At 47.8% G+C, this 27121-nt stretch overlaps 1 protein-coding gene across 12 annotated transcripts in view; it reads left to right on the top strand.

Annotated features, from left to right (window-relative positions):
- The window catches only part of IGSF21 (immunoglobin superfamily member 21), a 299326-nt gene that overhangs the window by 266887 nt on the left and 5318 nt on the right, over positions 1 to 27121 (top strand). For all 12 annotated transcript variants that reach the window (XM_061600904.1, XM_061600912.1, XM_061600905.1 and 9 more), the window contains 3 exons: positions 11469 to 11584; positions 15908 to 16379; positions 26593 to 26678. In XM_061600904.1, coding sequence (XP_061456888.1) covers positions 11469 to 11584; positions 15908 to 16379; positions 26593 to 26678 — 674 coding nt within the window. The remainder of the gene's footprint in view (positions 1 to 11468; positions 11585 to 15907; positions 16380 to 26592; positions 26679 to 27121) is intronic.

Below are 27121 nucleotides of genomic sequence, written 5' to 3'. Positions count from 1 at the left end.
CATATTTGTTGTGTTGTATTACAATTTGAAAGGAATGGGGGTGCCACAGCATCTGATTGTTCTGATGCGCAACCTATACTATGGACAAGAGGCTACTGTAAGGACAGAATATGGAGAAACCAGTTGGTTTCCCATCGGAAAGGGTGTGAGACAGGGTTGTATTTTGTCATCCTATTTATTTAATCTATATGCAGAACATATACGGAAAGCAGGGTTGGACCAAAATGAAGGAGGACTAGCCTCAGAGGGAGGCAATGGTGAACTCCCTATGAATACCACTTACCATGAAAACCCTATTCATAGGGTCGCCCTAAGTCGGGATTGACTTGAAGACAGTCCATTTCCATTCCCCCTTCTTGCTGAGTTCTACAAAGGCAAAACTGAGAGTAAGGAGGAGGGATCTGAGAGCCAATGCCGCCTCCTGAGCTGAGAAGGCAGGCAGGTGAGGGCTGGCAGAGCTTGGCAGACTGAGGATGGGAGGGCAGTGCCCCATTTGGCCTAGTGGACCAGCCTCCACCGAGCAACTCCTTGCACGAGCATCCTTCCAGAATGGTGCAGAGAGGAAGAACTACTACGTAATGTGATGAGACCTCCCCATCACTGCTCCGCTCTGAAGGGCTGGTGAAGTCCAGGAAATTCTTGCGCAGGTGATTCTGCTGGATAGGTAGGTCAGCTCACAGGGCAGGCTGTCAGTATAAATAGCAACTGCAGGCTCGTATTTCAGGTTCTCAAAGACGTGTTAATGGAAGGAGGTCTTTATATCCATTCCACAAATCAGGAAATGCCTGGTTCCTTTGCTCCCCCTTCCCGAAGTATTGTGAATGTTCACAGCCATTCTCTGTCTCCCTCTCTAAGAGATCTGCTCCTTCAGTGAGTCTCTCCCTCCCACATCATCTCAGTTGCCCTCAGGTTTCAAAGCGAGGCCAGTGACCCCCTCTCCCCACGCTGGATCTTGTCAGCCGCTGCAGCAAGAAAAGAATAATCCATTTCATAATGGAAAGCCAGGTCTGAACCGAAGGAGGTAATTAACCAAGAAGCTCCTGGGGAAGACCTTTCCATCTTAAAACATCCCCATAAATAGTGCCGGCCCTTGCAAAGAGTATGTTTGAAGTCCCATTGTTGAGACCCAGCGGTGTCCTTCCAGAGTAGCGTCCCTGGAGGAGGAGTGACACGTTTTGAAGCACAGGAGCTTGTCACGGCTGTCCCCCATACCTATCCTTCCCCCCACCCCCCAAAGATGCAGGGTAAAGGAAAAAAGTGCAGGATAGGCGTTGTGCCATGTACCCTTCAGAATGAGACAAGCACCATCTCTGCTGAAGACCTTCCTTTTTCGACAAGCATTTTAAGTACAGACCTTATCCCAGTCTGTGTCTGTGTTACTTTTTAAGAGATTTTTAAAGGGTTTTTTTTTTTAAAAAAAAGATGTTTTCAAAGAGGTTTTGCTTTAATATGTTCTGAAGTCTGTTTTTAAGATGTTTTAGAATGTTTTGAGTATTTTTGTTTGCCACTCTGGGCACCTGCTGGGAGGAAGGGAGGGATATAAATTTGATAAATAATTTTAATTACTGTATACACACAGGGGACGACAGAGCAGCATTGCCCAATTTAATATCCGGTTTATTAGAAACAGCTGACCATCACAGAATGATAAGGTGGGCTCATTCTCTGGCGACCCCATGCCAATATTTTGCAAACAACAGGGAAATTGAAAGCCTTGTTATCACCTCATCACCTACCATCAATTAACCAGGTGCTCTGACAGATGGCACCATCGCTTTTGTGGGGAGGGGGGAGTCCTGGAGCTGGGCTTCCCTGTGTTTTCCCTTTGGTACACCACTGTGCCCCCCCCTCATTTTGACTTCAGAAGAATCATGAAGGAGCGCAAGCTTTTGCTGGAGTTGCAGCCAAAAGTTTGCCTGGAGCAAAATTTAGGAAGGTGCAGGGTTGCTCCTCAGTTTCAAGGTTTCTGGAAAATTTAGGTGTGGCTCTGAAGTGACGCCAGAAGAGAGACCACCAAAGCCAGGCAGGAGGGAGAGAGACCTTGGACCACAGTGCATGTGGCCACATGGAGTTGGGGCAGAAGATCATGGCTTGATGGGTAAAATATAAGGTGCGCTGGAGGAAAGGGTGGAACCTCTTGATGCAGGATGTGAGGAACATAGGAACTAGTCTGTTCCATGTAGCTCAAGGATCTTTTTCTTCTGATGCAGCTCTTGCACAGGGGCTCAAACTGAGCTCCTTCGCAGCTGGCTCTCTCTCTCTCTCTCTCTCTCTCTCCCCCCCCCGTGCTTTGTTGATTTGTTTCTCTCCTCTTTCTGCTCTCGGCCCTGGAACCCACACATTAAATTGCCTGCAACGAGGGAAATGGTTCTGCCTGCGGGTTAGCCCAAAGAAGCCCCCGGTCAAAATGGAAGAGCCTCTCAGGCATAGCCTCCTGTTCCATCTTTGCAGCTTTAAAGTTACAAGCCTCTTGGTGAGGAGGCGAGAGACCCTGTTGGCGGGGAGGGAAAACAATCTCCAGAGATAGTGAGGAAAGAGGGAAATCCAAAGAAGCTCTGTTGCCAACTGTTGGGGCCAAGTTTTCTGAGACTAAGGGGGAAGACAACCAGTGACTCCGCCTCCTTGGGGCAGGCTGAGGTTGGTAGCGCAGTGCCCCCTTTGCCCACATGCACCAGTCTTCCGCATGCATCTCCGTGAAAGTAACATGGCCACATTCTCTTTTTCGGGTGGGGCGGAGTGGAGGAGGGACTGCCCGTCATATCTGAAGGAAGCTGATTTGTGGGGCACATCACGCGTTGCCAAGATGAGATGCAGAATCTGTGTGATGTTTGCGGGGAAGCTGTGCAAAGAGAGTAGCGGAAAGACCATGAGAACTTGCAGCTTGATTTAATTCTATTTTAATTGTATCTTTTTGTATTTTTTTTACGTATGTGTAGATTTTATTTGTAAGTCGCCCTGAGTTCCAGTTTTGGAAAAAGGGCGGGGTAAAAATAAAGATTTATTATTATTATTATTATTATTATTATTATTATTATTAACAAACCAATCAGTGACCTGAATGGGTTCATGCCACTAGCTCTTCTCCAACTCCAACTCCAACTCCCTTAAGGCAGGCTATCTGTTCTTCTATAACTTTTAAAAGAGTCATATGTATGTTATCCATTCATTTGTTGTCATTTTGATTTTTTTTATAATGGAAACTCAAAGCTTTCAAAACAGCTTTGGAGTTTGGGGAGCGATATGTGTGTGTGAGAGAGAGAGAAACAGAGAGAGATTGATGTCACAGGTGCTAGCCAGTCATTGTGGTCTGCACAACTGGCTTCTGCTGTAGGCTTCCAGAACTATGTTGGAATATATGGGGTTCAACTCCAATTTGGGGTTGAGGCTGCATGGGGTTAAAAAGGGTAGCTAGAGAGAAGACCTCTTGGTTGCTAGGGTATATCTGTCCTTTGATCTCCTGCTGTCCCTTCCTGCTAGACTGATATGCAAGGAATGTTAATCTCAGTTCCTTCCCTCCTTCCAGCAGTCTTTCTTCTTTCTCGAGAGGGGAGCAGACATCTTTCCTTGGTCTCTCCCTCTCAACCAGCATGAGCGCTGCACTGGGACCAGTGCAGACTGCTCCAACATAGCTAGTTAGCTAGATATAGGACTCTTTCCTGTCAAGCATGTACTTCCAGAATAAAGTAGTTATTTCTTATTTTAAGCTTAAAGCCTCTGTCCAACTAATTTGCAGGGAAGGTAGAATCTTAGCAAAGATTCAAACACACACACGTAAGCTCGCTCAAAACTCTCCGTTCCGCTACGCAACTCTGCAGGGTCCTACAGGACATTGGGCCCAGCCTCCCATAAACTATAGGCTGTATACAACAAAGTTCTACTCAGTGGAGCCATTGAAATGAATACACTTAAGTTAGTCATGACCATTACTTTCCAAGGGTCTCTCTTGGGTTGGAAAAGGCACATCTGGAGTGAATGATGTAAGAGCACTTCCAAACTGCCCCCACTGTTCTAAAAGCATTACATCTGTCTTCACTGAATGACATCTGTCTTCACCCTGGATCTTCAGCTGATATAGGAAGAAGTCCACATGCCAACTTCTCTAGTGCCAGACCTCCTCCTCTCTACCACTACCACCCTCCCTCAAATTAACCTAGAAGCTGGACTCTATGCGCACTTTCAACCTCAGGATTAAAGGCTGGGTGCTGGTGAAAACATGGATGGCTGCATTCACTGACACAGGGAGTCATGGGAAATATAGTTCCCCATGCTTCTCAATAAAAATAGATGCTCCTGCAAGTATATACCACAGCTTCCCCTGCAGAGCTTGTAGGGAAAATGTTATATTGGTATTGGCATTGGTGGAGTGGAGGAAAAGGAGAGAGAGAGAGAGAGAGAGAGAATGTTCTATCTTATAGACAACACTGACTTTTCTTGCCTGCCAACTTTCTCCTTTGTCCTTCCTGATTGGTGCTGTGGGAAAAATCTTGCAGCTACATAATTAGATTCTGACATCTCTTGGGCCAGGCAGGATGGTTTACACCTCCCCTGTTGGCTGATTCTAAATTTAGCAGTCTCAGCATTAGGTAAAGTTTCCTTCCTCCAGACGGCACCTTTAATTGGTCATGATGTGTGACTTCATGGTCCAGAGAGCGCGGGTGTGCTTGAGGGATGATTTAGGGGCGCAGCGAAGGTTACTGGCATTATACGAGAAGTGGAGGCACCGCTGGGCAATCAGGGGGAAGGAGGCAGAGTCCAGACAGAAGGATTTGTATAATAACTGACTCTGCTAATGTGACACATGGTCTCTCCGTTATTGACGGTGTCAATGGCTGACTGTGAGCTAAACAGAATGTCACTTTGCTCATCAGAACCTGCCTAGAATGCAGTAAGATCCTGAAAGTTAGAGGTACACAGGGGAGCCAGATCTTCAACTGGTATGAGAGGAAATCCACCGGCATCTCCTTTAGTGTGCGCCTTACTCTCTACCACCACCATCCTTTTTTTTACTTATATTGGCCAGGACAATGGTGGTGTGGTGAGTTCATGGCAACCCTTGGCATCAGAATTTAGACCTACTGCAGCTACTCTCGGTAGTGTTCATCAGCACAGGAGAGCATGGGAAATGTCATTTCCCATGGCGCCCAATGTCAATGTATGCTCCTGCATGTATTGCACAGTAGCATCCAAATTCCACTGGGAAGCATTGTGAGAACTAACTTGACTGGAGGGAGGGCATGATAAGACTAGAACCTGGGGCCATCTAATGGAGTTGGTGGCCACTGGGGTTAGGACACACGCACCCTTCTTCACAGAAATAATTTGTGAAACTATCTTGCACAAGATGTGGTGATGGAGTCTAACAGTGAGAAATGAATGAAGGAGAGGTCTATCCATAACTATTGTCATGATGGCTATATACATAGAACCTCCAGTTTCTGGGAACCAACAGTGGGAAAGGGCTATTCATTTCTGCCTGGCACTGCTGGCCGCCTCCTTGTTTGGCCTTCACTTATCCGTGGTGGCTGGCATCCCTATGAGACAGAACACTGAAAGATGGAAACCTGCATAAACCAAGTTGGTGGGAGGCCAAGGCAAGTTAACACCACCAAGCAACCTTTCCCCCAAGACATTCTTCCCTTGAAATAGCAATGCTACTTTGGCCTCCGTGTACTGCCAATAGAGGACACTGATTGATGTGGAGGACTTTCTGCCTCAGCTGCAGGATTGCTAACCATTGTCCTGAAACCCACCCCCTTGGTCCCTCTCCAAGGTGCTGATCCAGCCTCCCCCCACCTTGCTGTCTGCCTGAGACGACTGATCTCCCCCTTGTTTGGGCTAGTATCGTAGTGACAAATTCAGAAGTACAGGGTCCCTTCATAATTGTCACAGCTATGCCCCTTTCTAAGATTATACCACCTTCTAAGATTATAGAAAAACCTGGCCAGGCTTGAAGACTCTTCTCAGTGGCCAACACAGTCCTCTTTCTTGCTGCTTGGCTCATAGGACCTGTGGGGACCTGGCACCCAAAACGGTAAGGGGTCTAAGACCCCACGAGACCCTAGATGACCACAACCCTGGTTTGGGCCATCACTTATCCTCACTGGTGAGCATCCCCATGGATCCCAATGCTGAGTTGTCATACAATGGGCCATACCCCCTTGAAAGGGCCCACAAGAGGGGCTCCTCTGCAGATCACAAGGCCCAGGGTGGCAGGTATGAGGATGCCCATTCTGTCATGTATTTGTGCCCTAAGTAATTCCAGGCTTCATCCATTCAAGTCAACACCTTGGTTCAGTAGGTCCATAAGTAGGCCTTCTCATCTAGAGAACAACTCTTCTTCTGTTGGTCTAACAGTTGGTAGGCCAACCATCAACGTTGATGGAGATTGTTTAAACAAGGTGGAGTTGCTCCATCCTCCCCGTCTTCCTCCTCCCAGTTTCCAGGTACTCGGAATCTCCTCTGCTCCTCCTGGCGCCTGCCCCCACCTACCAGGGCCATTGAGCTCTTCCATCCAGTTAGCATCCAGGTGGATGATATGTATTCCCCAAACCATTGCTTCTTCTGGAGCAAGACTGCATAAATGCATCCCAGCCGCGACAGGGGCACAAATCTTCCATCAGGCGCATCTGCTGCATTCCATGTAACAGTCGCTCCGTTCCGTTATTTAAACCTCTAGCCAGCTTCTTCCTCATTGGCACCTATATTTTTCTCCACCTCCCCATAACTTCCCCTTTCTCCATTTATCTCTCTCCCATCTCTCTCCCTCTCCTGCAAATGCTCTCTGGGACAAATTCTCTTCCCGCCCTTTCCAGTCCATCATTCTTGCATTGTGACACAGATATACAGCCTGACATTTTGGGACTCACTTCTCGCTTATGCTGAGGGAGGATATATATATGCATGATGTGTGTGTGTCCTTTTGAAAGAAGAGAGTTAGTTTTGCAAAGCACATTGTTGTTGTCTGTGAGCTCTTGGAATCAGGACTAAAAGTGGTCAGTTAGAACCCTGCATCTGAAATGGGGAACTTTTTTCAGCACAAAGGGCTGCATTCCCTTACGGGCAATCTCCAAAGACCAAAGACCAGTGGTGGGCAGGGCCAAAGTGAGCAAATCAGCAAATGTAAATGTTGCTAATTCTGATGCACCCTCACAGGCCCCTCCCTATCCTCCATCCAGGGACGCTAGAGGCGTGATCAGTGTTCCTGGATGCATTGCAGCCAGGCAAAAACACTCAAGGAGTTTGCAAAGCAGGCCCAGTGAGAGGTGAAATGTGGAGAAATGAGCTGGAGGGAGTTCCAAGGGCCAGACAGGGAGGTCTTGAGGGCCATGTTTGCCCCTGCTCAGATGGACTCAGAAGTATTCCAAGAAACAGAATGAAGCCTGTAAACGCCTGCAGCAATATTCTCAGGAAAGCACCATGCCCTGTGGCATGGCCAAAGGTTTTCGCCTGAGCATTGTTTGAGCTGGGAAGACTTTAAAGTGTTTCCAAAAACAATTGCTGTATAAATCCCCCCAAGGAGATTTCTATAGAGAGATGGCTGAGTGGAACCAAGTGGTGTGTGTGTGTGTGTGTGTGTGTGTGTGTGTGTGTGTGTGTGTGTGTGTGTGTGTGTGTGTGTGTGTTTCAAAATTTTTGAGATAGAAGCAGGTGAAAGCACACACATGCACATAAATTGAATTTATTTTAATTCGGTCCAAGACCAGCAATACACATGCACATACACACAGCTCCAACCTGAAGGCCCTCATTTGCAGGGTTGGTGCAGTTGCGGCTCAGGAAATCCTGTTGGAGCGCTGGAATGGGGAAGGAGTTCACGGACCATCACTTGGCATAAATCAACCGAGCTCTCTTAATTTTGGTGTAACGGCTGTGGTGTTTGCCAGCTGGGGCTCCCAACCCACGGAGCTGACCTGATTTCTGTCAGGAAGGGCATTTCTTCACCACTAGTGGCCAAACCTGAAGATTTTTTTTTACTGGGAGCTTTGGAAGAGGGGCTACACTATAGCCATCATTTGCAATGGGGATCCGACAGCTGTTGGTATTGACAGAGCATCTAAGCCTTCAGGGGCCAACTTGTGGCCCTGAACACCTCCTAAAATTTCCCTGTTCTTCCATCCCATTAGAGTTCCTTCCTTCCTGTTACATAGGAAGTTATCTTACACTGAGTCAAACCATCTAGCTTAGTATTGTCCACACTGGCTGGTGGTGACCCAAGATCTGCTTCAAAAACACCCATCTGCTTCCCTGAAATTCTGTGTTATACACAGGTGGACCCCATGGTCCACTTAGCTGAGGACTGTCCACACTGGCTGGCAAAAAGATGATTTGGAAAGACAAAAAATAATGAGTGTCAGCTCCAGAATTTGAGCAAAGAGGCCTCCATGGACTCTTGTAGGTCCAGGGAGCTCTTCTCAGCAGGCCCCTTTCTGGCGCTTAGGCCCTTGGCAGATACACGACCATGCCAACCCTTGATGCCAGCTCTTTAACTAACAATAAACCAGCCTCTGGTTTTACAACTCTGTAAAAAAGCCCAATCTGCTATATTTTCTTTCTTCCATTCTTTCAATGCCTCCCCCCTTAGTTAGCCACTCATGCAAGCTAAGGGGGGGAGGGGAAACCGTTGCTGCTGTCTGTACTGTATGTTTTCCCCGCACCTCAACACACACACACACACACAATTTGTTTTTATTTTTAAAAATCATTAGACTGTTGTGGTGATAACCACAGGAGGACAGAGGGCTTGTGGGGAAAGAGCGCCCGAGATTTATGCTTCTTTGCTAGATCTGCATTTCTTGACTCATAAAAAGGCTCCAAGTTAAAGAGAAACTATCCATCGGGGAGAAATAAAATAACACTGTTAGGATGCTGGGAGTTCCCCATGGGCAGAAAGGTAAGTAGGGCTCTCTCTCTCTCTCTCTCTCTCTCTCTCTCTGTGTGTGTGTGTGTGTGTGTGTGAGAGAGAGAGAGAGAGAGAGAGAGAGAGAGACTGCTGTGATACTTAGCAGCCTAGGAGCCTTAAAAACATAAGAAGAGCCTGCTGGATCAGGCCAGTGGCCCATCTAGTCCAGCATCCTGTTCTCACAGTGGCCAACCAGGTGCCTGGGGGAAGCCCGCAAGCAGGACCCGAGTGCAAGAACACTCTCCCCTCCTGAGGCTTCCGGCAACTGGTTTTCAGAAGCATGCTGCCTCTGACTAGGGTGGCACAGCACAGCCATCATGGCTAGTAGCCATTGATAGCCCTGTCCTCCATGAATTTGTCTAATCTTCTTTTAAAGCCATCCAAGCTGGTGGCCATTACTGCGTCTTGTGGGAGCAAATTCCATAGTTTAACTATGTGCTGAGTAAAGAAGTACTTCCTTTTGTCTGTCCTGAATCTTCCAACATTCAGCTTCTTGGAATGTCCACAAGTTCTAGTATTATGAGAGAGGGAGAAGAACTTTTCTCTATCCACTTTCTCAATGCCATGCATAATTTGATACACTTCTATCATGTCTCCTCTGACCCGCCTTTTCTCTAAACTAAAAAGCCCCAAATGCTGCAACCTTTCCTCGTAAGGGAGTCGCTCCATCCCCTTGATCATTCTGGTTGCCCTCTTCTGAACCTTTTCCAACTCTATAATATCCTTTTTGAGATGAGGTGACCAGAACTGTACACAGTATTCCAAATGGGGCCACACCATAGATTTATACAATGGCATTATGATATCGGCTGTTTTATTTTCAGTACCTTTCCTAATTATCGCTAGCATGGAATTTGCCTTTTTCACAGCTGCCGCACACTGGGTCGACATTTTCATCGTGCTGTCCACTACAACCCCGAGGTCTCTCTCCTGGTCAGTCACTGCCAGTTCAGACCCCATGAGCGTATATGTGAAATTCAGATTTTTTGCTCCAATATGCATTACTAGATGTTACAAGGGATATGTCACTGTCATCACCCCATGTGTTGCAGGGGGTCATAACTCAGTGGCAGAGCACCAGCTTTGCACGCAAAAGGTCCCGGGTTCAATCCCCAGTGGCATCTCCAGGTAGTGCTGGGAAAGATCCCTGTCTGAAATCCTTGAAAGCCACTGCCAATCAGTGTAGACAATATTAAGCTAGATGGATGGAGGTCTGACTTGGTATAAGGCGACACTTCCTAAGTTTCTGTTTAAATCATCTCTTTATTCAGAACCATGTGGACTAGAATCTTACTTTGTTCTTGAGGGCAGAACCATAGCTCAGTGGTAGAGAACCTGATTTTTGTGCAAATGGGTCCAAGTTCAATCCTTGGCATCTCAGGGTGTAGGCTAGGAAGCTGTCCTGCCTGAAACCATGGCCAGCCCCTCCCAGCGAAGCCAGCCTCTGGTCACCTGAACTTCCCCTTCAATCCAGTACATGTACAGATGGGTGGGAGTGCATCAGTCTGCTGATGGTAGCCAGGAGAAGGCCCCAAAACAGGGTGCCCCAAAGGTGAGGAGGGCTTGGGGCTGAGTTGGTCCAGGAACAACTGGATCTCAAGTGTGTCTCACTGCTGTCATGTGATGGCACCAGGCCTGCTCCGTGCCCTCCCACCTTCTAACAGAGCTGGGGTTGCAGCGATGATGTCACCACTCCGCTAAGCCCCAATGGCTGAGAGGGGAGGTCAGGATTGTGGCCTTACTTGGAAATGAGCACTGTTTCGGTATAGAAAATGATGGTCCATAAAATGAGCGTTTGTTACCATGTACAGGTCTGGTTGGCTACCTTCTGACTATAAATTATAAATTAAGAAGAGGAAGAAGAATGCAGACAGGTGTCTTATGCCAATGGCACATGGCACATCTAGTTCAGCATTGTCCACACTGACTGGCAGGGGCTCTCCAGGGTTTCAGACAGGGACTTTCTCCTAACCTTACCTGGAGATGTCTGGAATTGCATTTGGGACCTTCTGCATGAAAAGCAGATGCTCTGCCACTGTGCTATGGTCCTTCCCCAACACTGGGCCTGTTTCCCATTCTCCTCGTTATTGGCTGCTCTCTGGGGGGCCGTTTGGGGATGCTGGTCTGTGGAGCCCCGGAATTTGGCCCTAGGTCCAGCTCTACCTGTATCACTGGCCACATGTGCGATCACATCAAGATTGCTTTATTTTAAGTCAACAATATGGTGCTGTAATGGTGGATGAGGATGGCAGGTGCCCCTGAACAAACGGAACCGAGAGCTGTGGCGAGTCAGGCATGCTCAAAACTTCATAAATAAGTAGAAATGCAGCTATGGAGGGTTCCTTGTGCATTCAGTTCAGCTTTGGAAACCAGGCCAGGGTAAATGTGGATCTCCAAAATCCAGGAAGAAATTCAGACAAGGGGAAGCATGGAAGCATCCCTACTTGTAAAGGGGTGGGTTACCAGATTTATTTATTTTTTGTGGGGTGGGGTGGGGTGGGGTGGGGTGGTGATGTATGATACTCATTGGCAATTGAATTCACTATTGATCCTTCCTCTCCTCTGCCAGCCCCTCCCACATCTATCTCAGTCATCACAGCGGACACGCCTGCCCCTTTCAGCCGCTACCAGGCCCAGAACTTCACCTTGGTCTGCATCGTCTCTGGAGGGAAGCCTGCCCCGATGGTAAGTTTTGGTAAGGGCCATGAGTAAGGGGGAAAGGGAAGATCACCATCTGTACACAAACCATAAAGGCCATCATTGTCATTTTATTTGGATGCTGCCTTTCCACACGCAAAAATTGTGCTCAAGGCGGCTTGCAAGAAACGCTGACCGCAATTACAAGAACAATTTCATATTAACAGAACTAATAAAGCAATAGCATAACAGCGAACAAAGAAAACAAAAGCTCTTTTCCATACTATAAATATGACAACGTTACATCTGTTAGCAGGCAACATGATGGCTTCTGGCAAGAGAGCGAAAATAAAGAGGGGATTTGGCCATTTCCACTTTGCTCCTAGAAAACCTCCCACACCTGAAGAAGCTTCTTATAGGGATTCCGAAGGCAAGGGGTGCAGAGGTGGCTGGGAACACCCCACTCACGATGCTATTCCAGGAGTGGCTTCATATCACTCTATTTAGTTACATCACACTTATATCCCTCCTTTTCTCCAAGGAGCTCAAGGTGGAGTGTACACAAACACACTTCTCACCCTCCTCATTTTATCCTTACAATGACCCTGCACGGTAGGCTAGGCTGAGAGGCAGTGACTGGATGAAGGCCACTCAAGCGAGCTTCGTGGCCTAGTGGGGGATTTGAACTCTGGTCTCTTCAGGCCCCAGTCCGGCACTCTGACCACTACACCACACTGCCTCTTTTGGTCTATACTTTCTTTTTGTCTGCACTTCACGCTTCTGTCTTAATCGTACCTCTCAGTACTTTGGATTATCACCACCACCATCGGGTTTGTTTCTCCAGCCCTCAGTTCACATCAGTCCCTGGATCACAATTAGAGTGGATGTACAATGAGTAAAGAGAGAGGAGATAGCTCCCAGCAACTGCAGGGACTGTCAGCTCGTGTCCCAGCTGTTGTGTTAACCAATATCCGATTTAATTGCTAGAGGAAGGGTTCCCTAACTGTTGTCTGTGGACCACCAGTAGTCCACGAGATTCATTCAGGTGGCCCATGGCATGTCTGCGTTAAATATTCGTATTGGTTTTTAATTGCATTTTAATGGCTTCTTTTATTTCTTATGGTTTATTGTATTCTCGTTTGAATTCTGTGGGATGCAAATTGTAACACAATGTTAAAAATAAAAGAAGCGATAACATGTACAGGGTCTAGCGTAGCACTTTACAAATACTGCAACAGGCAGAAAAATTGTGAAGTGGTCCGTCAAGACCATCAGCAATTTCCAAGTGGTCTGGGGGGAGGGGTGGTTTGGGAACCACTGTGTTAGAGAAATTGTGTAATGCACTTTAAAAAAATGCATAGCAAAGCTACGTGGCAAATGGTGTGATCTCCTCCCACACCAGCACCACACCACCCAGAGAGAGGTCAGTGTGGGAATTTCAGTTGGGCATCCACTCATTAGATCTGGTGTAGGCAACCTTTCACCCTCCAGATTCTCTGGACTATAACTCCTCCCATCAGCTCCAGCCAGGATGGCCAATGGTTGGGGTGATGTGAGTTATAGTCAAGAGGGTACCAGATTGCCTACCCCCTGCTTTGAGACATTCCCGGGGCATTGTTCAGTAATGTGACAGCACTGGACCAACATCTCGGTGGTAGAACATCTGCTTTGCATGCAGAAGGTCCCTGGTTCAGTACTTGACATCTGCAGGCAGGGCTGGCAAAGACTCCTCTCTGAAACCCTGGAGAGCTGCTGCCAGTCAGTGTAGACAATACTGAGCTAGAGGGACCAAGATCGTGACTCAGTATAGAGCAGCCTCCTATGTTCCTATCGGGCTTCTGGCTCTGGGTGAGCCTCAGACTCTCTTTCCCATCTGTAAAATGGGGGCAACAATGGTCAGCCTTTCCAGGTTGCTGTGAAACAGGATGAGATCAAAATTGGTGCATCGCTTGATATTGCTGTTAAGTGGACTTTGGAAAGAATCACTTCCTGTGCAATCAAGGGCAGAGCTGATGTTTTATCCCATCTGGAGGTGTCTTGAGACTGTCCGTTGCGGTTTTGTCCCTCTCTCCCCCCCCCCTTGCTGCCTCATGTCTTCCCTTTATACAAACACTTGTAGGAGGAGACTGAAGTGGCAGGCAGGGAGGAGGGAGAGAGATGATGTTCTGAGGACTCAGAAAATTATTTCTGCTTTTTCATTCCAACATTTGAAGCATTTAAATTATTTAAAAAGGAAGAGAGGTGAGAGGAAGCCTTTTGTGCTGTGTGTGTGTGTTTAATACCACACACTTCTCTGCAAACATTCCTGTGGCCGTTTCATTACACTGTGACATCCAAAGCTTGAAAGAAGCTTTTGAAAATAGAATACAATCTTCTCTTCAGAGAGATGTTCAAAACGGTTTTAACAGGCATCGCGTCTGCCGAGCAAATGTCCTCCAAGCCACACAAATGCACGCACACCTCTGAGTACCAGCATCCTCGTTGCATGCACACCTGTATGATCATACAGCTATAGAACAGGGGGGCTACCCTGCATTGCCCTCCAGAGATCGATGGATTTCATCAGCCCCCATCCAGGATGGCCAGTGCTCAGGGGTGGTAGAGGTATAGCCCAGCAACATCTGGAGAAGCCGTTAGTCAGCTCTCCCTGCGATACATGATCTCAGGCTAGGTGTTGCTACTTGTCACTGAGTCATTCTGCACATGCTCTTGTGACCTCTTTGTTTGTTTGTTTGTTTCCCCAAGAGTAAGATTCGGCCCTTGGGCCTGTGGTCTCTAATCTCCGCTTGTATCCACTACACAACACACTGCCTCAGTTAGGACTCGGGAATTGAGCAAGCCATGAGCCCTCTGGAATAAAGTATTCTCGCATCTGAGCGCCCTCTGGGAGGTGGCCACTTGAGTCTTCTGGGGCAAGGGATTCCTGGTCTAGATGCCACTAGGGCGAAGGTGCTGGGAGTGTTGGTGGGCTTGCATGAGGATAAGGTATTTTTATTTATTACATATATATCCTGCCCTTCTTCCCAGGGTGGCAAACAAAACAATTTAATAACTTTTTAAAAGTATATTGTTATTGTTATTGTTATTAATTAATTAAATTTATATCCCCACTCTTCCTCCCAGTAGGAGCCCGAGGTGGCAAACAAAACACTAAGACTACTCTAAAACATCTTAAAAATGGCCTTTAAAACATATTAAAACATATTAAAACAAAACATATTTAAAAACATATTAAAACAAAACAGCTGCAGACACAAACATTCTAAAAATAATTACAAATACAAACATTATTCTGTTCAGTGATATCCAGGTTGCCAGGGACAGGCTCCTTTAGCCATCCGATCCCTGTGGAAACAGGAATGTTTTCAAATCACTCCTAAAAGTCAGTAACGTTGGAGACAGACAGACCCCAGTAGGACCACTGAAAAGGGCCCTGTCACGGGTCAGCACAGGCAACATAGTGCGAGGGGAACCTCCAGACTTCCTAGATTGCATTTCTGCTCTAACCTGTGCTGACCTTCCTTCAGGTGTAAAGGAATACTTTTGGGTTGCTGACCTCACTTCCTGCTCTTCCCTTTTGCATCACCCCTTGGGACAGGAGCCGTCTTTCCTTTCTCTCTCTCTCCAGCAGGGAGCAAGAAGCAATCATGGCTCTTTGCATGTCTAATTTTACTAATGACTACTTTCTGTCCAAGTATGTATTCCCAGTCATCAGCGGAGCTTTCTTATTTTCCTAAACAGAGAGTCTCAGTGAGGTTATCTCCAGGGGGAACGTGTGATATTTCAGGTGAGATTCGCAGACATAGTTTTGCCATTCTGCTGACAGAAGATCCTCCCCGTACCAGTGGTGGATGGTGGCTCCATGTCAGTGGGGCAATGGAATCCAGTCTGGGTTTTAGCCCAAACTTTCAAGGATCCATGGAGGACCATGGTGGGAGACCCTACACGGAGGACCCCTTGAAAGGTCTCACCCCTTACCAGGGACTTTTGTTTCGCCCAGCCACAGAGCTCCTTGAGAGTTCAGACTAAAACCCATAGCAGATCCTACTGCCCCACTGGCATGAAGCCACCAGCCACCATTGCTCCACACCCTCCAAACAGAAATTTGTCTCTCTTGGGATAGCATGCAACGAACCCAACTAGGTCCTACTCAGTGTAGACCCGTTGAAATCAATGAAGTTATGTTGGCCATGGCCATTAATTTAAATGAATCTGCTCTGAATAGGGACTAGCACTGGATAGAACTCATAGAATCATAGAATAGTAGAGTTGGAAGGGGCCTCTAAGGCCATCAAGTCCAACCCCAACTCCGTTATTTCTGCTTCTGATGAGGGACAGGCTGCAACCTCTTCTTAAATGTTCCCTTTCCAGGTGTACTTTAAGAGAGATGGGGAGATGATTGAGGTGGTGCCCCTCATGGAGGCCCCAGTCAACGCTGTTGGGTTACAAGAAGGCCGGGCCTCCCGGAACCTGTTTCATCGCGACCTGGATGACACCAAGATGCAGAAGTCACTGTCGCTCCTGGACATGGAGGACCGTGGTGGGAGACCCTACACAGAGGACCCTTTGAAAGGCCTCACCCCTGACCAGGGACTCTTGTTTAGCCCAGCCACGGAGATGATCCCAGAGACTGTGGTGAGCCGGGAGTTTCCACGGTGGATCCAGAACATGGACCCCATCTATTACTTCCACCACACCCACATCCCCATCAGCGACGGCACTGTGGAGGTGCGGGCCATGCTCATGTGGATGCTTAACCCCCAGATAGACAATGACGCCCTCTTCAGTTGCGAGGTCAAGCACCCCGCCCTCTCTATGCCCATGCAGTCCGAAGTAACGCTAGGTAAGAGGGGAGGGGGTTGGCCGCCGTGGCTGGTGGGGGGAACGTGGTGATGGGTGCCCGGGAGTGGCTTGATCCATGCAGAGGTGAACGGGGCAAACTGAGGGATGCAAACTGGTGTGGCACCAGGAAGGAACTCTTGAAAAGTGGCCCTCTAGTCCTGGAACTGTCTCTTTCAGATGAACGAAGTTGCCTTTCCCTTCCCCTTCAGCTCTGCCTCCTTGCACTTCCATTTTGTCTAATGGGCTCTTCAGACCATCATCAGCCATCTGAGGCACCAGTATCCCCCCATCCAACTGAGATCTCTTGTCAGGCATAAATGATGACATCCCTGCTTCCTTCCGTCCTGCACATTTCTTTCTTCCATTCTCTCTCTCTTTCCTACTCATTAACAGAACACTTTTCTTTTTTAAAAAAAGCAGTTATCTGGAGTGTGAGCACAGACTGTCTTTTTTTTCCTGCTTTGTTGTTGCCCATCGCTAGCAAGCAACACTCAAGCTAAGAAGCCTTGGAAGGCTCTAAAGCGTGCTGAAGAAATGTCATGAAGAATTTCTCCCTCCATTTATTGGTGGCTTAACTCTGCTACATGTGTGTGTGTGTGTGTCTACCTGCATCTCTCTCCCCACAACCACCAGTGGTTCCAACGTCTGCTGGGCAGTGAATCCTCTCTGGGTTTCAGTCTGAACTTTCAAGGAGCTGTCCAAGGTGTCAGAACCTTGGACAGCTTCTTGAAAAAATGGAAAGTGGACTGCCTTCAAGTTGATCCCGACTTATGGCTACTCTACGAATAGGGTGTTCATGGTAAGCGGTATTCAGAGGGGGTTTCCCATTGCCTCCCTCTGCGGCTAGTCCTCCCCAGCTGGCTAGGGCCTGCTCAGCTTGCCACAGCTGCACGGCAACTGGGCTCCTTGAAAGTTCTGATGAAAACCCAGAATAGGTTCACTGCCCAACTGACATCAAGCCACTAATATCCTCTGCATCTATCTATCTATCCATCCATCTATCCATCCATCTATCCATCCATCTATCTATCTATCTATCTATCTATCTATCTATCTATCTATCTATCTATCTATCTATCTATCTATCTATCTATCTATCTATCTATCTGTCTGTCTGTCTGTCTGTCTGTCTGTCTGTCTGTCTGTCTGTCTGTCTGTCTGTCTGTCTGTCTGCCTGCCTGCCTGCCTGCCTGCCTGCCTGCCTGCCTGCCTGCCTGCCTGCCTGCCTGCCTGCCTGCCTGCCTGCCTGCCTGCCTGCCTGCCTGCCTGCCTGCCTGCCTGCCTGCCTGCCTGCCTGCCTGCCTGCCTGCCTGCCTGCCTGCCTGCCTGCCTGCCTGCCTGCCTGCCTGCCTGCCTGCCTGCCTGCCTGCCTGCCTGCCTGCCTAGTGTCTCTGTCTCTAATCACTAGACCATCACTTGCCTTTACTGCCCCTAGCTACCTCTGCCTCCTTTTAATGCAGGGATGAGGAACCTGTGGCCCTTTGGATATTACTGGACTATGACTTCCATCACCATCCCTATTAGCCATGCTGGCTGCTGGGGCTGCTGAAAGCTGGAATCCAATGACATATGGAAGGCCACGGGTTCCCAGTCCCTGAACTAGACTGTCACTTGCCTTTACTGCCCCAGTTTCCATCATTATAACCCTGTCTTCTCTTCATGCATGGATGGGGCACATTGGTGGCTGCCCTTCAGATGTTATTGGGCTCCAACTCCCATTGTCATACCTGACTATTAATAATTCATTTTTTTCTAGTCACCTAATACAAAAATAGTCTCTAGGCAACTTACGACCTAAATGGGAGTACAGAGTTTAAAAACACATAGCAATCATCAAGACTCTAGCAAAACAACAACCCCAAGAATCACGTCAACAACAGCAAAACATCTGCTGTATAAGGGTCATGATGAACAAACAGCGAATCGATCCGCCGAATAGCTGACTGGCCAGATGAATGGTCTGATGGAGTAAAGCCATCTGCTTATGGAAGATGCCAGAGTAGATCATTGGGCAGAGCACCTGCTTTGCATGCAAAAGAACCCAGGTTCAATCCCTGGCATCTCCTGGTAGGCCTGGGAAAGATCCCTGCCTTAAAACCCTGGAGAGCCACTGATGGCCATTGTGGATGATACTGTGTGAGGTGGACCATTCATCTGACTTGGCATCAAGCAGCTTCCTCTGTCCCTGTGTCTGACAGAACGGCCATAGCTCAGTGGTAGAACATCCGCTGTGCATGCAGACAGTCCCAGGTTCAATCCCCAGCTTCTCTAAGTGGGTCTGGGAATGCCCCCTGCCTGAAACCCTAGAGAGCCGCTGCCAGTCAGTGTAGACCATTCCAAGCTAGATGGGCCAAGGGCATTGCCGCTTCCGGTGTTCCTAAGGCAATCTGCCACCCTCCCTTTCTGCTGCTCTACAGTCACGCACTCTGCTGTGCCGTCCACATCCAGTTCTCAGGTGCGGGAAGGGAGGGTGGAGCAGCCTTCAAACGCCTCTGCACCGAGCGAGCGCAGGGTCCTCTTTGCCTGAGTCCCATTATCCTGGAAATGTAAGATTTATGTCTCTCTCGGCCAAAGGCAGCTTTTCCACCGGGGGATTAACATAAAAGGTATTTTGTCTTTAATATGTAAATGCCGGGTTTGACAAGAAGAGAGGAGCGCTTGGCAAAGGCACAACTCAATGAAATGTTTGATCAGGACACACTTCCCGGGATTAGCTCTTTATAGAACTTCAGCTAATCTTCCTCCTCTAGCCCACAAAGGAGGGGCCAGCATCAGAGTTGGATCAAGTAAAGGGGGCTCAGTGATTAAGACCTGTCTCCCTCTCTCTCTCTTTTGACGGAGGGTTTTTCCATTATGGTCCATGGATCAGCCCACCTCCCAAGGCAGACTGATCAATGGCACAGGCCAAACAGCTATAATACCAGCGCTTTTCAGAAGTGGTTGTGAGATTCCTCAAGACATGAGGGATGGCAGTCAGATCTTTGTCTGGCTCTCATCTTTACCCCCACCCCCTTCGAACTCCCTCAAGGACCGCACGGTCCTAGTGTGAACAAGAATGATGCAGCTCCACATTTCTATGGGATCAGAACATGAGGAGAGCCGACTGGGGCAGGGCAGGGCCCACCTAGCCAAGCGTCCTGTTCTCACAGTGGCCAGATGCCTCCAGAAGACCCACAAGCAGGACCGGAGTGCAAGAGCAGCCTCCCCTCCTGCGGTATTCAGCAACTGGTAGTCAGAAGCATACTGTCTCCAACAGCAGAGGGAGTACATAGCCATCATGCCTAGTAGGCATTGCTAGCCTTCTCCTCCTCCTCCATGAATTTGTCAAATCCTCTTTTAAAGCCATCCCAGTTGGTGGCCATCACTGCCCGCTCTGGTGGGAGCAAATTCCACTGTTTAACTATGGACTGTGTGAAGGACTTTCTTTTGCCTGACTTGAATCTTTGGCTCCATCGGATGTCCCCGAGTTCTAGTGTTATGAATGTAAATATATACCAGGCAGCCTTCCTCACCTCGGATCCCAGCTCCTCCTATGAACATATTGAAGCTGCTTTGTACTAGTCAGGCAGCTGGTCCATCTAGCTTAGTTTCAGACAGGGATCGTTCTCCCTGCTCTTCAAGTACTTGAAAGGCTGTCATATGGAGGAGGGCCAGGATCTTTTCTCAATCATCCCAGAGTGCAGGAGATGGAATAATGGGCCAGATTTCAGCTGACATCAGGGAACCCTTCCTAACTGTTAGAGTGGCAGGGCAATGGAGCCAATGACCTTCAAGATGCAGCTGGACAGCCACCTGTCAGGGATGCTTTAAGTTGGATTCCTGTATTGAACAGGGGGTTAGACTCGATGGCCTTATAGGCCCCTTCCAACTCTACTATTCTATGATTCTATGAGACACCAGTGGTGGCCCCCAAATTATGGAATGATCTCCCCAATGAAGTTCACCTGGTGCCGATATTGGTATCTTTTCGGTGCCGAATCAAGACTTTCCTTTTCTCCCAGGCATTCTAACTGCATGTGCTGAGCTCTGACCTCAGGTGTTTTACCTGGTTTATCTGTGCTTCATGGTTTTAAACTTTGTATGGTTTTTAAAACTGTATATTTGTTTTTAATGTTCTGTGTTTTTAATTTTTGTAAATCGCCCAGAGAGCTTTGGCTATGGGGCGGTATATTTTATTTATTTTTTATTTAATTAAGCTTATATACCGCCCGACTAGCAACAGCTCTCTCTCCTCCTCCTCCTCATCTATGATTCTATGAGATACCAGAGATTGAACCTGGGACCTTCTGCATGCAAAGCGGGTGCTCTGCCACTGAGCGACGGCTCTTCCCCAAATCAATTTTTGTTCTGTTTTAGCTTTCTGCTCAGGGCCAGTGCAGGATTTTCTGCCACCTGAGGCAGAACTGGCCTTGCTCTGTGGACCACCCCACATGTCACCCCCGGCACTCTGACTTCCTCCTGTCTTTTTTTTTTACATTGTATCGGCAGCAGGCCTGCCGGCCTGCCAAGGTGCTCCGTGGCCTCCCGTATATCAATGCCTTGCAGAGGACCCTAGGGAACATGGGGGCCTTCCACAGCAAGGCATTGTGGGAGAGGTACAAGGTGGCTCCAAAGACCACCTGCACCACTGCCCCAAATACCAGAGCAGTAAGCGGTTGGACTTTAAAGTGTTAAGAGTTTACATGGCCATTAAACGTTAAACAGCATTTGCCGTGGCGAAACAGCAGTGACAGAGGAAATCAGAGAGGCCTTCTTGGTTCAAGCTTTGCCTGATTTAGCAGGACTCACCTGATTTAGCTGCCTCGATTTGACCTAGCCTATCTGCAAGGGGTTCTGGCAACTGCTACCAATTCCCACTCAGTGTCCCCCTGTCCTATTAGTAAGGCTCAGTCCTCCTCTAAGTAGGCTTCAGGGGGAGCTGTTTTAAGAACTTCAGAAGAGCCCTTGTATATGTCCGTGAATACCAGTTGCTGGGAGTCTCAGGTGGGGAGCATGTTGCTGTGCCCAAGTCCTGTTTGTGGGCGTCCATTTGGGGCACCTGGTTGGCCACTGTGAGAACAGGAGGCTGGATTAGATGGGCCATTGATTGGCCTGATCCAGCAGCCCGGCTCTTCTGATCTTCTTGTGGTCTGGAGCACACTGGAAAGACCCTCAGTTTTACAAAGGTGCAAAGGTTTACTACAAGTCTCTGGGTGCTTTGCAGAGATGGCATGCCTCTGAATGCCAGCTGAGGGGATCGCAGATGGGTAGAGTGTGGTTGTGCTTGTGGGCTTTCCAGAAGAGGCATCTGTTTGCCCACTGTGAGAACAGATGAGCCTTTGGTCTGATCCATCAGCCAGGCTCTTCTGATGTTCTTCTTCCAATCCCAGGGGAAGCTTCCTGGCCTCCTAGAGAATTCTTTACCCCTTGCAATGAGGATTTGTTGCCAAAAAAGGTGCAGAGGCTCTGGCCCAGCACAGGTGTCCCTTACTATCCACAAGGGCCCTGTCAACCCGGGGCGACACTAATCAGCAAGGAAGACTGTTGTGGCGTTGGTAAATAATAGACGAAGGTGTGAATAATTGACATGGGAAACAATTTGATCCAGAGTGGGCAGCCTCTATGGGCCTGAAGGCATTTGGATGTTGGGCCTGGGCTGCGGAGAAACTGCTGTTTTAAAAATTATTTTATAGGGGCGCATAAGAAAAGAGGAACCATGATATTTCTCTTTCCCCCTCCCTATTTGTATTGAAAAGTGGGGAGGGGGAGAGATCGCAAAGAAGCAAATCTATTGCAATGGAGGCCCACCAGGTGCCGCAAAGAGGACCTGAGTGCAACAGCACTCTCCCTGCTTGCGCTTCCCAGCAAGTAGTGTTCAGAGATATTCAGGATCTTTTTTTGGTGAATGAATCCTCATTGCCAGAATCCCTCAGAAGGTCAGGAAGCTTCCATGGGAATCGGAAGAAAGACATCAGAAGAATCGAGCCAAAGGCCCATCATAGCTCAGCGTCATGTTCTCGCAATGGCCAACTAGATGCCGGTGGGAAGCTTGCAAGGAGAACCTGAGCGCAACGGAACTCTCCCTTGCCGTGGTTTCATGAAGATGGCATTCAGAAGCAGACTGCTTCCGATGGTGGAAAGAGAACATAGCCAGCAGGGTTAGTAGTCACCAATAGTCTCATTATTCTCCATGAATTTCTCTAATCCTCGTTTAATGCCATCCAAGTTGGTGGCCTCACTGCCCTGTTGTTTAACTCTGCGCTGTGTGAAGGAGTACTTTCGTTTGGGCCTTGAATCTTCCAACATGCAGCTTTGTTGGATGTCCACAAGTTCTAAGGTTGTGAGAGAGGGAGAAAAAACTATTCTCTGTCCACTTTCTCTGTGCATTTTATACCCCTCTATCATGCCCAGAAGCAGAGCATGGCGTGGGACACACACACAATCTTGATCTTTACACTTTGCAGGAGGTCGACCTCTTCACCTGTTGTGTGTGAGATCTGAGCCAACCTGCTCTGCTGACTATCTGCTCAGAGCCCTCTGCCGCAATGTGGTTAGGGAATCACCCAGGGTTCCAGTCCTCCTCCATCAGGCTTACACCCCAAAGCACCTCCTTTATTAACAGCCACTACTGGTGTTTATTAATGGTCATACAAATTAGTCCGCTCTCCTTGAAACAGTGTGTTTTGGGGGTGGGGGTAACACCCTAAGCCTTGGATGTGACTGGAGAGATTTTGCCAGCTTGATGGCTTCTGCCTACATGGAGAAACCTTTCCGTTTTATTTCCCAACTGTTAATTTAACTGGCTTGGCCTGTCTGTGTTCTGGTGTGCCATGTTATGTGCCATATTAAGGGAGATTGCTTTGCAAAAATGCATTCCATTGGAGGAAATGTGTACATTAGGCAAAAGCGCATAGGCACATGTGTAGATAAGCAGAAATGCACACTAAAATGCTGATGCATTTTCAAGAAGACTTTTTTGTTTTAGAAAAATTGCAAACTGATGTGGAAATCTGAACAACTGAACTTAAGGTGGTGGGGGAGGGGGAGAAAATGAAATTGACAGATTCACCCATCCCTATTGACAAGCCCAAGTGTCAAACTGGTGAAAAGAACCAGGCCAGCCTGAGATCAACGGGTCTTCACACTGACCATCCTTGTGATAGTCACTCGGTGTCACAAAGCAGACCTGATGTCTCTCTAAACACGGAAAATGTACATGGGCACATGCACATTTTCTGCCCATCCCCCCCCCTCTGAAAATAGTCACCCCAGTCTCATCGGCATAAACCGAGGGAATTTAGATCCTTGGTTGCCAAGGTAACCTCTCTTGTTTCATCCAATCAGCTTTGACCCTTATCAATTCCAGCACATCTTTGTGCACCCTTTGAAGAGCGCAATGTGCTGAAAGTCTCTAATTTACGCACTGAGCTTTGTAGCTTGATCTCTGCAAAAGACACAACTTGGCTTCAGTTTTCTTCTGCCTCTCGCATGCCTGACCCCGTTTATCCAGTGGCTTATTATAACTGACGCAAATTATTTTCCAGTTGGTTCTGACTAGAAAGCGGAGAGCAGGAAAATACTGCTGAATTCTGGCCGAGGGATCATCTTAGGAAAGGTATTGAAAATAAAATGGCCATCCTGCGGCACATGACTACACTTGGAATGCGGTGCATAGTCCTGGTTGCCGCACCTCAAAAAGGATATTGCAGAGCTGGGGAAGGTGCAGAAAAGGGCAATAGAGATTATTATGGGGCTGTAGCAGGCTCCCAAATGAGAAAATATTATATATGGGGAATTTTGGTTTAGAACAAAAAAGATGGGGTGTGATATAATAGAAGTTTTAGGCTGTACACAACTTTTTTTCTCGGAGTAGATTCACTGAAATTAATGGACCAAAGTTAATTATGTTCGTTAATTTCATTGAGTCTACTCCAAGTCAGACTAGCGTTGGAAAGTTCTTCACAGGGTGGAGAGAGTTTTTTCTTCCTCTGCCATAACACGCCCTCTCCCACTGGGGCCATCCAATGAAGCTGAATGTTGGAAGATCCTCCCCAAGAAAAAAAGAGGAAGGAAGGAGAGACTTCTTCACACAGTGCATAGCTGAATATGGAATTTGCTACCACAAGATATCATGATGGCCCCAACTTGAATGGCTTTAAAAGGGAGTTTAAAAAATTCATGGAGAATAAGGCTATGAACGACAGATACTAGCTGTGATGGCTATGTTCTGCCTCCAGTGTCAGAGGCAGTATGTTTCTGAATTCCAGTTGCTGGGAATTGCAAGTGGGAAGAGTTGCTTAGGTCCTGCATGTGGGCTTTCCATTGGGGCATCTGGTTGGCTGCTGTGGGGCACCAGATGCTGGTCTAGCTGTGTCATTGGTTCAATTCAGAAGGGCTCTTCTTAGGTTCTTGTCAGCCATGACAGGGATAGAACTTCCAAGTGCAGGGGAAATCTACCTCAATCTTCCCCTTCCTTTAAATATTAGACAGGTGCCATCTCTGTTATCTTGTCGGCACCTACTGAAGACCTCCCTCTTTCAACAAGCCTTTTAAGTAGAGGCCTTATCCCAGTCTGAGTCTGTGCTGGAATGGTTTTTAAATATGTTTTTAAAGCTTTAAAAATGTTTTGTTTTAATATGCCTTTAAAAAATATTGTTTTAATGTATTTTAAAGTCTGTTTTTAAGATATTGTAGAGTGTTTTCAGTGTTTTTGTTCGCCACCCTAGGCTCCTTCTAGGAGGAAGGATATAAATTGAATAAATAAATATCTCATGCCAGGGAGGATCGCATCATCTTCCTAACCTGTTTCTGGACTTCCAAGAAGCATTTGGTTGGCCAGTGTGGGAAACCGGAGGGTGAACTAGATTGACCTATGGTCTGATCCATCAGGGCTCCTCTGCCTTTATCCTTTCCTCCACGTCAAAGAATTGAGACCCAAAGCCCAGAACCTTTAGAACGTAACCCCTGGTGCAAAATGGTTTCTAACTGCTACGATGCTTCGGTTGGATCACTTTAGCAGAGTGAGCATAACAGCTTGGAAGGTGGCTGTATATTGAATGATGTATGAGTAACCTTACCTTTGGTTTCAGTCACACTTCTGCTATGGGAAAAAAAAGGAAGCTTGGTTTGTTGTAGGAAATACATACTTGGATAGAAAAGGTGCTTGTTCTAGCTAACTAAAGTCGGAGATGCAAAGAGCTCCCTGCATCTCTGCAGGGGGAGAGAGAGAGAGAGAGAGAGAGAGAGAGAGAGAGAGAGAGAGAGAGAGATGTCTCCTCTCCTAAGGTGGGACAATGTAGAAGGAAAGAGCAAGAAATGAGGTCAGCAACCCCTAAAAGGACCTAGTCTAGCACAGGTTAGGTCAGAAAGACAGTCTAGGATGCGTGGATCTTCCCTTCTCTGTCTATCCTTCCCATGCAAACCCCCAGCAACCTGCGTTGCAGCCCAACCCTTCCAACAGTTTCATCTGGAGTTTTGTCTCCCACATTTAATGATCAAGAGGTTTACAAAAGTGTGAAGAGATCACACCATGAACAAGCGCTGCAGGTGGGTGGTAGTGTGTGTGTGTGTGTTGGGGGGGTGTTGGCTCAGATGTCTTGGCGTGCTCGTTGCATCTGGATTGCAGAGTCTGCAGCTTGTGGGAGCAGACAAAACAGGGGCATGGAATCAAATTATTGGAGGCAATGTAGGAGCAGTGGATGAGGTTGCCAGCTGACCAGAGAGGAAGCCTTTGGTGCTCCTGTGCCTTTAAGAGAATGTAGACACTGGCCAGTGGGGACTTGAATTATTTTCTTCTTTATATTTAAGATGGGCTCCTGCTACAAGGAAGGGTGGGATATAAATAAAATAATAAATAAATAAATATTTATATCCCACTGTGCTCCAAGGAGCTCCAGGTGGCATTTGTGGTTCTCCTGTCTCCTATTTCATCCCCACAACACATCATCCCTGTGAGGTGGAAGAGAGAGACAGATGGATGGATCCAAGATCACCCAGCAAGTGTCACATCTGGATGGGTTTTGAACCCAGGTCTCCCTAGCGCTAACACCACACTCTAATTGTCTTGGCTCTCATGGGGCAGTGCTAAATGCAACCCTCTGTTCACTACTGCAGACTTAGATGATGTTCAAGGCAGAGGAGCAGGGGCTCATTCAAAGGTTGGCGACCCTTGCAATGGGGGTGTTGGGCAGTATGGCAGTTGGGGGGGACCCATCTGCTATTTTGTTTTCCTGCAGTGGCTCCGAAGGGCCCAAAGATCATGATGATCCCAACAAGAGCCCGAGTCGGAGACACAGTCCGGATCCTGGTGCAGGGCTTTCAAGTGAGTATGAATCTGAAGAGTGTTGCTGAGAGTTACTGGCATGCAGAACAGTTTGGACGGGCGCTTGTTTGTTTATCTTCCGCATGTAATGCAGGTGGTCTACCACTAAGCTGCAGCCCTTCCCCCTCATCAGAAGAGCCACTGGGCCCCAGTTCAGTCCCTGGTGTCCACAGTTTTTAATAGTTCAGGTTGTCAGGCTGCGGAAGGCCTTGGAGAGTCACTGCTGTTTCAGGCAGGCAGTGCCAGTCTGGACGTATTATACCGCTGACTGGAAACGTGAGAAAATAAGACCACCAGAATTGACAGATTCTTCCATCCTGAGTTACAGGCGAGTTCCTGTAGGTTGTATTCAACTAGGGGTGGAAGAATCTCTCAGCTTCACTTCTCTCTGTTTCTCATTTTTCCAGTCTTCAATTTACTTCTCCCCATTTCTGCAGCAACTT

The sequence above is a fragment of the Rhineura floridana genome, chromosome 18 (genome assembly GCF_030035675.1).
Source record: "Rhineura floridana isolate rRhiFlo1 chromosome 18, rRhiFlo1.hap2, whole genome shotgun sequence".
Classification (NCBI taxonomy): Eukaryota; Metazoa; Chordata; class Lepidosauria; order Squamata; family Rhineuridae; genus Rhineura; species Rhineura floridana.
The sequence above is the reverse complement of the archived record's forward strand: the minus strand, read 5'-3'. Positions and strand labels throughout refer to the sequence as shown.